Source organism: Globicephala melas, chromosome 6 (genome assembly GCF_963455315.2).
Source record: "Globicephala melas chromosome 6, mGloMel1.2, whole genome shotgun sequence".
Lineage (NCBI taxonomy): Eukaryota > Metazoa > Chordata > Mammalia > Artiodactyla > Delphinidae > Globicephala > Globicephala melas.
In genome coordinates, this window is record NC_083319.1 from 102,624,437 (window position 1) to 102,639,794 (window position 15,358).

Sequence of the window (15,358 nt, forward strand, 5' to 3'; positions counted from 1 at the left end):
CCAAAACCAGACAAAGATACTAAAAAAAAAGAAAATTACAGACCAATATCACTGATGAATATAGATCCAAAAATCCTCAACAAAATACTAGCAAACAGAATCCAACAACACATCCAACATTAAAAGGATCATACACCATGATCAAGTGGGATTTATCCCAGGGATGCAAGGATTCTTCAATATACGCAAATCAATCAATGTGATACACCATATTACCAAACTGAAGAATAAAATTCATATGATCATGACAATAGATGCAGTAAAACCTTTTGACAAAATTCAACACCCATTTATGATAACAACTCTCCAGAGAGTGGGCATAGAGGGAAACTACCTCAACATAATAAAGGCCATATATGACAAACCCACAGCAAACATCATTCTCAATGGTGAAAAACTGAAAGTGTTTCCTCTAAGATCAGGAACAAGACAAGGACGTCCACTCTCACCACTCTTATTCAACATAGTTTTGGAAGTCCTAGCCATGGCAATCAGAGAAGAAAAATAAATAAAAGGAATACAAATTGGAAAAGAAGGACTGTCACTGTTGGCAGATGACATGATACTATACATAAAGAATCCTAAATATGCCACCAGAAAACTACTAGAGCTAATAAATGAATTTGGTAAATTTGCAGGATACAAAACTAATGCACAGAAATCTCTTGCATTCCTATACACTCATGATGAAAAATCTGAAAGATAAATTAAGGAAACACTCCCATTTACCATTGCAACAAAAAGAGTAAAATACCTAGGAATAAACCTACTTAGGGAGACAAAAGACCTGTATGCAGAAAACTATAAGACACTGATGAAAGAAATTAAAGATATACAAAGAAATGGAGAGATATACCATGTTCTTGGATTGGAAGAATCAATACTGTCAAAATGACTATACTACCCAAAGGAACGTACAGATTGAATGCAATCCCTATCAAATTACGAATGGCATTTTTTACAGAACTAAAACAAAAAATCTTAAAATTTGTGTGGAGCCACCAATGACCCCGAATAGCCAAAGCAGTCTTAAGGGAAAAAAATGGAGGTGGAGGAATCAGACTACCTGACTTCAGACTATATTACAAAGCTACAGTAATGAAGACAATATGGTACTGGCACAAAAACAGAAACATAGATCAATGGAACAAGATAGAAAGCCCAGAGATAAACCCACACACCTATGGTCAACTAATCTATGACAGAGGAAGCAAGGATATACAATGGCAAAAAGACAGTCTCTTCAATAAGTGGTGCTGTGAAAACTGGATAGCTACATGTAAAAGAATGAAATTAGAACACTCCCTAACACCATACAGAAAAATAAACTCAAAATGGATTAGAGACCTAAATGTAAGACTGGACAGTATAAAACTCTTAGAGGAAAACAGGAATAACACTCTTTGACATAAATCACAGCAAGATCGTTTTCGATCCACATCCTAGAGTAATGGTAATAAAAACAAAAAGAAACAAATGGGACCTAATGAAACTTAAAACCTTTTGCACAGCAAAGGAAACGATAAAGTAGATGAAAAGACAACCCTCACAATGGGAGAAAATATTTGCAAACGGATCAAAGGACAAAGGATTCATCTCCAAAATATATAAGCAGCTCATGCAGCTCAATATTAAAGAAACAAACAACCCAATCCAAAAATGGGCAGAAGACCTAAATAGACATTTCTCCAAAGAAGACGTACAGATGTCCAAGAAGCACATGAAAAGCTCCTCAACATCACTAATTATTAGAGAAATACAAATCAAAACTTCAATGAGGTATCACCTCACACCAGTTAGAATGGGCATCATCAGAAAGTCTACAAATAACAAATTCTGGAGATGGAGTGGAGAAAAGGGAACCCTCTTGCACTGTTGGTGGGAATTTAAATTGATACAGCCACTATGGAGAACAGTATGGAAGTTCCTTAAAAAACTAAAAGTAGAATTACCATATGACCCAGCAATTCCACTACTGGGTGCATACCCAGAGAAAACCATAATTCAAAAAGACACATGCACCCCAGTGTTCATTGCAGCACTATTTACAATAGCCAGGTCATGGAAGCAACCTAAATGCCCATCGACAGACGAATGGATAAAGAAGATTTGGTACATATATACAATGGAATATTACTCAGCCATAAAAAGGAATGAAACTGGGTCATTTGTAGAGATGTAGATGGATCTAGAGACTGTCATACAGAGTGAAGTCAGAAAGAGAAAAACAAATATCATAGATTAACGCATATATGTGGAACCTAGAAAAATGGTACAGATGAACCAGTTTGCAGGATAGAAATTGAGACACAGATGTAGAGAACAAATGTATGGACACCAAGGGGGGAAAGCGGTGGGGTGGTGGTGGTGGTGGTATGATGAATTGGGAGATTGGGATTGACATGTATACACTGATGTGTATAAAATGGATGAGTAATAAGAACCTGCTCTATAAAAAAATACATTAAATTAAATCCAAAAGTAAAAACTTAAATTACATGCTTGCACTGAATTCACCTCACAAATATGCTGAGGAAAAGAAGCCAGACACACAAAAAGTATTTACTAAATGATTCCATTTATTAAATTTCAAAGATACATAGAACTCACCTATGGTGTTGTAAGAAGTCAGGATATTGGTTACCCTTGATTAGAAGGAGGACATGAGGGCTTCTGGGGTAATAGTCTGTTTCTTGATCTAGTGCTGACTTTATAAATGTGCTCACTTTGTGAACATTTATTGACTTATACATTTATAATTTGTGTGTTTTTCTGTATTAATATTATGTTTCAATAAAGTCTGTGTTAAAAAGATTTAAAAAAATCAACATCCATTTATGATAAAAACTCTCCAAAAAGTGGGCAGAGGGAACCCAGTTCAACATAATAAAGCCCATATGTGACAAACCCACAGCTAACATCATACTCAATGGTGAAAAGCTGAAAGCACTTCCTTTAAGATCAGGAACAGGACAACGATATCCATTCTCACCACTTTTATTCAAAATAGTTTTGACATCCTAGCCACAGGAATCAGAGAAGAAAAAAAAAAAAGAAATCCAAATTGAAAAAGAAGAAGTAAAACTATCACTGCTTGTAGATGATATGATACTATACATAGAAAATCCTAAAGAAGCTACCAGAAAACTGCTAGAGCTCTTCAATGAATTTGGTTAAGTTGCAGGATAGAAAATTAATACACAGGAACCTGTTGCATTTCTACGCACTAACAATGAAAGATCAGAAAGAAAAATTAAGGAAACAATCCCATTTACCACTGCATCAAAAAGAATAAAATACCTAGAAATAAATTTACCTAAGGAGGTAAAAGACCTGCACTCCCAAAACTATAAGATGCTAATGAAAGAAATCGAAGATGATACAAATGGAAAGATATACTGTGTTCTTGAATTGGAAGAATCAATACTGTCAAGATGACCAGACTACCCAAGGCAATCTACAGATTCAATGCAATCCCTATCAAATTACCAGTAATGCCATTTTTCATAGAACTAGAACAAAAAAAATTTTTAATTTGTATGGAAACACAAAAGACCCCGAATAGCCAAAGCAATCTTGAGAAAGAAAACTGGAGATGGAGGAATCAGGCTCCCTGACTTCAGACTATAATACAAAGCTATAGTAACCAAAACAGGATGGTACTGGCACAAAAACAGAACTATAGATCAGTGGAACAGTATAGAAAGCCCAGAAATAAACCTACACACCTATGGTCAATTAATCTATGAGAAAGGTGCAAGAATATACAGTGGAGAAGACAGCCTCTTTACCATGTGGTGCTGGGAAATTGGGAAAGCTAGATGTAACAGAATGATACTAGAACATTCTCTAACACCATACACAAAAATAAACTCAAGACTTCCCTGGGTACCCGGTGGTTAAGACTCCATGCTTCCATTGCAGAGGGCATGGGTTTGATCCCTGGTCTGGGAACTAAGATCCCTCAGGCCACGTGGTGTGGCCAAAAATAGAAACAACAAAAACAAAAACAAACAAACAAAAAACTCAAAATGGATTAAAGACCTAAATGTAGTACCGGATACTATAAAACCTAGCAGAAAACATAGGCAGAACACTCTGTGACATAAATTGCAGCAGTATCTTTTTAGATTTGTCTCCTAGAATAATGAAAATAAAAACAAAAATAAACAAATGGGAACTAATTAAACTTAAAAGCTTTTGCACAGCAAAGGAAGCCATAAACAAAGCAAAAAGACAATCTACAGAATGGGAGAAAATTTGCAAATATGCAACTGACAAGGGATTATCTCCAAAATATACAAACAGCTCTTGTGGCTCAATATCAAAAAAACAAACAATGCAATCAAAAAATGGGCAAAAGATCTAAACAGACATTTCTCCAAAGAAGACATACAGATGGCCAAAAAGCACATGAAAAGATGCTCAACACTGCTAATTATTAGAGAAATGCAAATCAAAACTACAGTGAGGTATCACCTCACACTGGTCAGAATGGCTGTTATCGAAAAGTCTACAAATAATGTTGGAGAGGGGTTAGGAAAAGGAACCCTCCTACACTGTTGGTGGGAATGGAAATTGGTACAGCAACTATGGAGAACAGTATGGAGGCTCCTTAAAAAACTAAAAGGAGAGCTACCATATCATCCAGCAATCCCACTCCTGGGCACGTATCCGGAGAAAACCATAATTTGAAAAGACACATGCACCCCAATGTTAACTGCAGCACTATTTACAACAGCCAAGACATGGAAGCAAACTAAATGTCCATGGACAGATTAATGGATAAAGAAGATGTGGTGTATATATATAAATATATATATACACACACACACACACACACACACACACACACCATGGAATATTATTCAGTCATGAAAAAAGAATGAAATAATTCCATTTGCAGCAATATAGGTGAACCTAGAGATTATCATACTAAGTGAAGTAAGCCAGACAGAGAAAGATAAATATATGATATTGCTTATATGTGGAATGTAAAAAAACAGAAAGATACAAATGAACTTATTTCCAAAACAGGAGGAGACTCACAGACATAGGAAAAAAATGTGTGGTTACCAAATGGGGGAAAAGGGGATGGGAAGAGGGATAAATTAGGAGGTTGGGATTAACATATACATATTACTATATGTAAAATAGATAACCAACGAGGACCTACTGTATAGCACAGGGAATTATACTCAGTATTTTGTAATAACCTATAAGGGAAGAGAATCTGAAAAAGACTGTATATATATGTATATATGTATACACACACACAAACACACACACACATATATGTAACTGAATCACTGTGCTGTACACCTGAAACTAACATGACATTGTAAATCAACTACACATCAATAAAAAAATCATACATATATATATAATATATACACATGTATATTATATATACATATTGGCCTTCACATCAATTATACAATGTGGGTAGAACAAGCATTCAAAGATAAGAAAATTATGGTTCAGGCTCACAGTAATGCTATAATTAAATAGAACTCAAAACCATTTGTATTCAATGATCCAATCTGTCTTATCTTTTTTTTTTTTTCATTCCTTAACAGAAACCAACAAAGCTGCCTCTCAGCATTTCACTATTTAAAAATTAGGTCCTTCAGATTTTTCCTTTGTACAGTTAGTGTTTTGCTTATTTTGCCATTTATTTGATCCTTCTTCATAAGATGGAACAAGGAAATGTGTTGGCATATTCTGTTATTAGATCCAAGTTTCATGGAAAAATACACTGCAGCTAAGGAACAAAACCAACATTATAAAATTCAATAAACATTTATTCAGTGACTACTAAAGGCAAGGTACTATATTAGGTGTTATTAACTCAAAAGGCACACAGACATGGTCCTTGATATTAAGGAACTGAAAGTTCTTAGAAATTAGATTTCACGGCTGGTTTTACATATATCTTCTAACCTCAAATTAGCACAGGTAACTGCTACACAAATACATGCATATACATATGTACACACACACATATATACACATACATATATGCAAACACATATGAATAGAGGTAGAGAGCCACTGAGATGCTAACTTATACAGATTGCTGTATACCATGTTTATTTAAAAATAACTGCCACATATCCCCTGGAGCAATAACATTTTCCTATTCCAGAAATGAACCTGAATAGAAAAATGCAAAGATACTTTCCAGCTTTACCCTATTAATTCATTGAAAATAGAAGTCCTGATAAATAGAGTGTTGAGGAGATCAGGATCTAATTTCAAGATTTCATTTCTTATTAGTTGCTATACTTTTCAGACCTATGTTTAATAAAGGATACCAAAGTTGCAAAACCAACCCATTTCACTTTCAGAACCTTCAGTTTTATCATCAACTTAGTAAATTATCTGTTTGCAAGTAAAAGCTCCAATAAGGGACAGATATAATTTCTGCTCTGAGTGTTCAATAGACTAAAAATTTAATTTTCTTTTGTAACCAAAAATGATTCTTACGTCAAGCACTGATCCAGAGAGGTCAGCTCGTTCAAGATTTGCACAGCAGAGATTAGCGTGGGCAAGATTGCAGCGGCTTAAATTGGCCATTTTGAAGTTAATGTATCGAAGGTCCAAACGAGAAAGGTCAGCACCACTGAAGTTTAAACCCTAAAATTAAAAAACACAAACTGTCACAATATTTAAACCATCTGTTGTATATTCAATTACAATAGCTAACCACCATGTGTTTTAGAAGTAATTGGCAGTTCCGTCATTTGGAGTTCGTTACATGATCAAATGGAACTGAGATACATAAAATTAGTGTCCTTAACGGGTTCTTAAAGGAACTCAACTTACATATAACCCTAGAATGCATCCTGGCAATGCCTCATTTACGTGCAGAAGTTTCTAAAGAGAGATCTCTGCTGGCCACATACCCGTTGATAAGTATTATTTTTTTATTAAACCTGATTGTACTTAAATTATTTTATTAATTCAATAATTCAAGATCGTTTTATTTTTTTAAAGTGAGTATTGTGGTTTTTAAAATCATTAGTGCTATAATACATAAAAGTAAAAGTATCTTCCACTGATTAACCATACATAACAACTGTACAATTGACTTTTTATTTTTATTGCTGCAATTCCTATGCATTACTCAAAAACTGCTGCATGAGGCATAATTAGACAATAAAAAAGATTATTACATCTCTTTTTCTGTCTAACCATTTTGGGACTAAATCAATGCTATGACCCATAAGTAAAATATATCTTTCATGAAAAAAGAAAACAAGGCAACAGAAAAATTCCCAGAAGAATTTAAAACTTTACTCACAGATTTGCCTACACGAATAACTCATATAAAAGTCTGCTTTAATTACCTGGCAACGCAATTCTGATTTGGTTGGAGTGGCTAGCAGAAATCGCACAAATTCCTTTCGAGATATTGGTGAATGATCTTCTGGTGGTTGAGAATTCTTGAAAAGCATATTGACAGATCAGTGGAGCATTTTGGGAGATAGCTACAATACATGTAATACTTGGCTAATGTAAAAAGAGTCTTACCTTTATTGCCACTTCTAGGTGTTCAATCAATGAGTCAATACCAAAAAATCTTGCTTCTTCTAACACACCTATCATAATAAAAACAATTTGACTTTTATAGAATGCTATTCATTTTAATATTTATAGAATCATTTATAAAAAAAATCTATAAAGTTAAATTCTCACAACAGAAGTGAAATACAAGTAGGCTATCCATCAATATAGAAAAAAAATAACTCATGTTTAGAACATATATATGTATATATAGAATATTTAAAAATATTTGTAAACAAAGTTTTTCTAAATAGTTTACATACAGCAAAAGAAAGAAGACTCATGAATTAGAATGAAAGCTTTCCATATTACAAAATTATTTCTGAAAATTAAATAGGCCACAGACAAAAAAATCCTAACATCATACATTCCTAAAATAACTGACACAGTGATTTGTAAACCCAATAATAAATGATTAGTTCACCTAATCTTAACATTTCATTGACTTTTAAAAAAATATTTATTTTTGGCTGCATTGGGTTTTTGTTGCGTGCAGGCTTCCTCTAGTTGCGGCAAGCAGGGACTACTCTTCGTTGCGATGTGCTGGCTTCTCGTTGCAGTGGTGTCTCTTGTTGTGCAGCATGGGCTCTAAGCATGCTCAGCAGTTGTGGCACATGGGCTCAGTAGTTGTGGCTCGTGGGCTCTACAGTACAGGCTCAGTAGTTGCAGCGTACAGACTTAGTTGCTCCGTGGCATGTGGGATCTTCCTGGACCAGGGCTCAAACCCGTGTCCCCTGCATTGGCAGGCAGATTCTTAACCACTGCTCCACCAGGGAAGGCCTTCATTGACTTATTATTTTTTAATATACTTAACACAGTCAGAGTACCATGTTTTTTTTTTTTTTAAGATAAATTTATTTAATTAATATATTTATTTTTGGCTGTGATGGATCTTTGTTGCTGCGTGCGGGCTTTCTCTAGTTGCTAAGAGCGGGGGTTACTCTTTGTTGTGGTGCATGGGCTTCTCATTGCGGTGGCTTCTCTTGTTGTGGAGCACAGGCTCTAGGCACGCGGGCTTCAGTAGTTGTGGTTTGCAGGCTGTAGAGTGCAGGCTCATAGTTGTGGTGCATGGGCTTCGATGCTCCGCGGCATGTGGGATCTTCCTGGACCAGGGCTCGAACCTGTGTCCCCTGAATTGGCAGGCGGATTCTTAACCACTGCGCCAGCAGGGAAGCCCCTTGAGTTTGTGAATGAAGCAGATCTGAATCGGTTTGTCAGAGATCTTTTAGTTACTGAATCAGAATATTACAGAAGTGTATAAATGTAAGAGAGCTTCGAAACCAAAGTCAGCAGTATAATTCAGAAACCTTTCTTATAGGAAAATCATTAAATAAAGGATTTCCAGGGCGCTCACACAAGATGGCAGAATAGAAGGATGTGGAGCTCACCTCCTCCCACAAATACATCAAATATACATCTACATCTGGAACAATTCTCACAGAATACCCTCTGAATGCTGGCAGAATATCTCAAACACCCAAAATCGCATGAAAGATCTCCTCATAACCAGGTAGTACAAGAATTTAAAAAAAAAGGCATTGGGACAGAACTTGCATATCTGGGAGGGAGTTGTGAAAGAGAAAAGTTGCCCGCAACCTGGAAAGCCTCTTCACAGGTGGGGAGATCAGCCAGGACAGAAATGGAGCTTTAGAGGCTCAAAGCAAAGCGCAGCAGACAGTTTATGGCAGGCAGATCAGAGAGAGACCTGCACAGATGGTCCGGGTCACTGCCCTGTGCTCCCCAGCCTGAGATGTGCAACCGCTGGTGTGGGCGGGAGCTCAGTTCTGAAACTTGGGTTTCAGAGGACAGACCAGGGAGAGGACCAGGGTTGGCTGCTCAGAGAAAGCCTGAAGGGGCTGGAGCATGGTATGGGCTGCAACCAGGGGTGTATGTAGAAGAAGCCCAGGCCCACCATAGAAGCAAAGCCCTTTTGTTAAGGAGCATGGAAGGGAGGGACAGGCCTGTAGCAGCCTCTTTCTCCACACACTTTCAGCTGACTCAGCGCTACCTGTAGGAGCTCTGGGAGCATGCCAGCAGGCTGCCCACATGCAGAGGTGGGGCTGAAATCTGAGCCCTCTGCCCACTGCTGCGCAGATCTACCCCACAGCCACTGGCTTTGTATACTCAGCGCCTGCAGGACATCCAAGTGGACAATGGGTGCTCCCGTGGCTGGGACCAGTCTGGCCTCAGCAGCTATGTGGTTTGTGGGTGCATGCACGCAGAGGCTGGGCTGGAGTCTGCGCTGCTTCAATAGCTCCAACAGCAGCTTCAGGTGTGTGACTACTGTGGTCCTGCTACCTCACTTCAGTGGATCATTGCCAGCAGACCTATGCTGGTAACTTTGTGAACACAGCGTCTGAGGGACATCAGAGCTTACTGCCTGCATTCTCACGGTTGAGGTGAGACGGAGCGCAGTGCCAACAACAGTGTACTTTGTGAGCCCACACAATGGGTGACGGATGACAGCACAGAATGCACTCCCTGGTGGAGAACTCTGGAGGAGGAACACTCAGGGGCTCCTCTCCCTGGGCATACTCCAATCCCAACTACCTCACACCACAGCTCAGAAATGGATCTGGGGCTTCTACTGCAATAACTAGGGAGCAGACCCTGCCACTGAGAGGGCTGTGACAACCACAGAGCAAAGAGGAGGCCCCACTCAACATCCAGTGTAGCCTTTGGTCACCACAACGTCAGTCACACCCCCTATCAAGGGGATAATGGCCAGCACACACTGAGGAAAGAGGTGGCAGGTATACATCCGGAAAACAGACCTTGCACCAAAAATTTTAAACCCACATGTCCCCACGGGGACACTTCCACATACTAATAGCCCTCCAAGACCACAGTAGATAATTGTTTGTCATAAACTCATAGAGTAAGAGAAATATAAGTAAAATGAAGAAGCAGAGGATCCACACCCAGAAAAGATCAAGAGAATTCCCCAGAAAGAACAAACAATGAAACAGATCTGCTCAGTCTTATAGACAGTGAGTTCAAAAAAAAGATAATGAAAATATTGAAGGAACTAAGAAAGGTTATCAATACAAATGTAGATTACTGTAAAAGGAACTAGAAAGTGTAAAGAGGAGCCAAGGAAAATGAGAAAACTCATTCGCCGAGATGAAAGCTGAACTAAAGGTAATGAGTAACAGGTTGAATAATGCAGAAGAATAAATAAGTGATCTGGAAGACAGAACAATGGAAATCCCCCAGTCAGAACAGCAGACAGAAAGCCAAATGGAAAAAAAAAAATTGAAAGCAATTTAAAAGACCTATGGGATAATGTAAAGTGTACCAATCTACACATAACAGGCATCCCAGAAGGAGAAGAAAGAGAAAAGGGGATTGAAAATGTATGTGAAGAAATTATGGTTGAAAACATCCCAAACTTAAAGAAGGAAACAGATACACAAGTACAGGAAGTACAGAGGGTCCCAAACAAGATGAACCCAAACAGATCTCTACCAAGATATACTATAATTAAAATGGTAAAAGTTAAAGAGAGGATTCTAAAGGCAGCAAGAGAAAAAACAAAGGGATAATTACAAGGGAACCCCCATAAGGCTATCAGCTGATTTCTTTACAGAAATGTTGCAGGCCACAAAGGAGCTGCAAGATATATTCAAAGTACTTAAACGGAAAAATCTGCAACCTAGGATACTCTACCCAGCTAGATCAACACTTAGAATAGAAGGAGAGAGAAAGAATTTCTCAGACAAGCAAAAACTAAAGGAATAGAGCAATACTAAATCTATCCCTAAAAGAAATATTGAAAGGTCTTTTCTAAGTAGAAAAGAAGAATCTAGAGGAAAAGGAAAATCACAATTGGAAAGTAAATCACATAAATAAGCCAGTATGCAAATTTTTTAAAAATAATAATCATAAAATAATTTTTTTGTGGAAGTGATGATAACCACAATGAACAGCAAAAGGATAAACATGAAGATGTAAAAGAGGACATCAAAATCATAAAAAGTGGGGGAAGAGAGTAAGAAAATGTAGATTATCTTTTAGAATGTGTTTGAGGTTATACCACTATAGATTCTAAAGCAAGTACATATAGGAAGGGGTTAACATACTTGAAAAACAGGGGGAACACAAATCAAAGATATACAATAGATGCACAAAAACAAAAGGAAGAGAACACAAGCATAATACAAAAGGAAATCATCAAACGATGAAAGGAAAAACAAGAAGAAAAAAGAACAAAGAAGAAATACAAAAATCAACTGGAAAACAAGCTCTACAATAGCAATACTTATCTATCAAAAGTTACCTTAAACGTCAATGGACTAAACGCTCCAATCAAAAGACACAGAATGGCAGAGTGGATTAAAAAAACAAGAGCCTACAGAAGATGGTGGTGGGGGAGGACGCGGAGTTCATGTCTTCCCCACAACTAAGGCGCCTGCCAGATGCTGGTGGGGGACCTCAATGCCCAAGGAGATAGGAGGAACCCCCGAGTGACCAGGTAGGAACATGGGGGGAGTAAGGGGGGAGGAGAAGTGAAGGCCAGACAGGACCGGCACCCCTGAGGGGTGACTTGGAAGGGGGGGGAGGGGTTCCCATGCCTGGAGGGACCCTCAGGGGCTCGGAGAATCAGGTGTTTCCCCTGCCCAATCGGCCAGGAAGCATGCAGGTCTCCCAGGCAGGGTCCTCAACCCTCCAAGGCACCCTCTGGGCCATGCTGTTTGTAGGGGCGTAGGAGGGAGGCAGGGGTGTTGGAAAAGGGGAGAGGTGGATGCGGGAGGGGCCCTCTGTGATAGGAGGACCAGGGGAGGCACGGAGGTTGTTTCACCCACTCACTTGTGCCCGGGAAGCCTACTGGGCTGTCGGGCCTGGTCCTCCATTTTCCTGGGCCCCCTTCTCTCCCAGGCCCCTTCTGGCCTCATGAGTCCTAGGGGCATGGGAGGGAGAAGGGGGAAAGAGGAGAGGTGGACAGTGGTGGGGGGAACCCTCAAGGACCAGAGGATCAGGGAGGTGTGGCGGGTGTTTCCCCAGACCACTCAGCCCGGGAGACCTGCTGGGGTCCTAGGCCAGGTCCCCCACCCTCTGAGGGCCCCTCTGTGCCACGCTGGTCCTGGGAGCGTAGGAGGGAGGCAGGAGGTGGGAAGGGGAGGAGAGGAGGACGGGGCAAGGGATGCTTCGGGGCTGGAGGATCAGGGGAAGCAACCCAGGCGTTTCCCCTGCCCACTCAGCTCCAGGAAGCCTGTTGGGCTTCCGGGTCTGGTCCCTTGCCTTCTGGGGCCACCGCTAGCCATGTGGGTGCTGTGGACATGGGAGGGAGAAGAAGAGAGGCCAATGGGGAAGGGCCCTCTGGGACTTCCCCCACCCACTTGGGCTCAGTGAGCATGCTGGGGTCCTGGACCTGGTCGTCTACCCTCCAGGGCCAGAGGCACTCCTGGGCCCCTCCTGCTGTGTTGAGTCTAAGACCCTGCCCCAGGGCCTTTTCTGGCCCTGTGGGTCCTAAGCATAGGCCCCGTCCACCACCTAAACCACACCCCGACCTAAGCCCCACCCCCCCCAGCCAAGGTCTTTTCTGGCATTTTTCCCCCCTCCTCTTTATTACTACTGTGGTCCTGTTTTACCTTCCAGTTGTTGTTTCATCTATATTTTTATTTTTTTATTCTTTCTAAGATAGCTGTTAGTTTTCTAATCTTATTATTTACTCTTTCTTACTGTTCTGCTCCTTTTTTTCTTTTGTCTTTTTGGCACCTCGCACGGCTTGCAAGATCTTGGTTCATGAGCTGGGGGTCAGGCCAGAGTTCCTGCAGTGGGAGCTCCGAGTCTGAACCACTGGACTAACAGAGAACCTCAGACCCCAGGGAATATTCATAGGAGTGAGGTCTCCCAGAGGTCCTCATGTCGGGACCAAGACTCACCTCTACCCAACCGCCTACAAATGCCAGTGCTGGAAGCCTCAAGCCAAACAACCAGAACACAATCCCACCCATCAAAACAAAAACAAAAACAAAAACAATGAGTTGACAAAAAATTATGTCACAGATGAAGAAGGTAAAAACCTACAAGACCAAATAAATGAAGAGGAAACAGGCAATCTACCTGAAAAAGAATTCACAGTAATGAGAGTAAAGATGATCCAGAATCTCGGAAATAGAATTGGAGGCACAGATTGAGAAAATACAAGAAATGTTTAACAAAGATCTGAAGAACTAAAGAACAAACAAACAGAGATGAACAATGCAATAACTGAAAAGAAAAATACACTAGAAGGAATCAAACAGAATAACTGAGGCAGAAGAACGAATGAGTGAGCTGGAAGATGGAATGGTGGAAATAACTGCGGAGGAGCACAATAAAGAAAAATAATGAAAAGAATTGAAGACAATATCAGAAACCTCTGGGACAACACTAAACAAGCGAACATTCAAATTATAGGGCTCCCAGATGAAGAAGAGAAAAAGAAAGGGTCTGAGAAAACATTTGAAGAGATTATAGTTGAAAAATTCCTTAACATGGGAAAGGAAATAGTCACCGAAGTCCAGGAAGTGCAGAGACTCCCATACAGGAAAAACCAGAGGAGAAACACACCAAGACACATATTAATCAAACTAACAAAAATTAAATTCAAAGAAAAAATATTAAAAGCAGCAAGGGAAAAACAAAAAATAACATGCAAAGGAATCCCCATAAGGTTACCAGCTGATTTTTCAGCAGAAACTCTGCAGGCCAGGAAGGAGTGGCAGGATATACTTAAAATGGTGAAAGAGAAAAACCTAAAACCAAGATTACTCTACCTAGCAAGCATCTCATTCAGATTTGACGGAGAAATCAAAAGCTTTACAGACAAGCAAAAGCTAAGAGAATTCAGCACCACCAAACCAGCTCTACAACAAATGCTAAAGAAAATTCTCTAGGTGGAAACACAAGAGAAGAAAAGGACTCAAAAAAACAAACCCAAAGCAATTAAGAAAATGGTAAGAGGAACATACATATCGATAATAATCTTGAATGTAAATGGATTAAATGGCTCAACCAAAAGACACAGGCTGGCTGAATGGATACAAAAACAAGACCCATATATATGCTGTCTACAAGAGACCCACTTCAGACCTAGGGACACATACAGACTGAAAGTGAAGGGATGGAAAAAGATACTCCATGCAAATGGAAATCAAAAGAAAGCCGGAGTAGCAATACTTCTATCAGATATAATAGACCTTAAAATAAAGACTGTTACAAGAGATAAGGAAAGACACTACATAATGATCAAGGGATCAATCCAAGAAGAAGGTATAACAATTATAAACATTTATGCACCCAACATAGGAGCACCTCAATACATAAGACAAACACTAACAGCCATAAAAGGGGAAATCGACAGTAACACAATAATGGTAGGAGACTTTAACACCCACTTTCACGAATGGACAGATCAATGCAAATGAAAATAAATAAGGAAAGACAAGCTTTAAATGACACAACAGACCAGATAGATTTCATTGATATCTATAGGGCATTCCACCTGAAAGTGGCAAAATACACTTTCTTCTTAAGTGCACACAGAACATTCTCCAGGACAGATCACACCTTGGGTCACAAATCAAGCCTAGGAAAATTTAATAAAATTGAAATATCAAGCGTCTTTTCTGACCACACGCTATGAGATTGGAAATCAATTACATGAAAAAAACTGTTAAAAACACAAATACCTGGAGACTAAACAGTGTGCTACTAAATAACCAAGAGATCACTGAAGAAATCCAAGAAGAAATAAACAAATGCATAGAAACAAATGACAACGAAAACATGACGACCCAAAACC

The 15,358-nt window shown here is 39.4% G+C and overlaps 1 protein-coding gene across 2 annotated transcripts in view; it reads right to left on the bottom strand.

Moving 5' to 3' along the window:
- The window catches only part of KCTD9 (potassium channel tetramerization domain containing 9), a 61,294-nt gene that overhangs the window by 26,799 nt on the left and 19,137 nt on the right, over positions 1–15,358 (bottom strand). The window contains exons 7-9 of one of the 2 annotated variants that reach the window (XM_030879065.3): positions 7,537–7,604; positions 7,353–7,448; positions 6,490–6,639 (exon numbers count right to left, since the gene is read on the bottom strand). In XM_030879065.3, coding sequence (XP_030734925.1) covers positions 6,490–6,639; positions 7,353–7,448; positions 7,537–7,604 — 314 coding nt within the window. The remainder of the gene's footprint in view (positions 1–6,489; positions 6,640–7,352; positions 7,449–7,536; positions 7,605–15,358) is intronic. The other variant, XM_060301268.2, reaches the window with a different exon arrangement.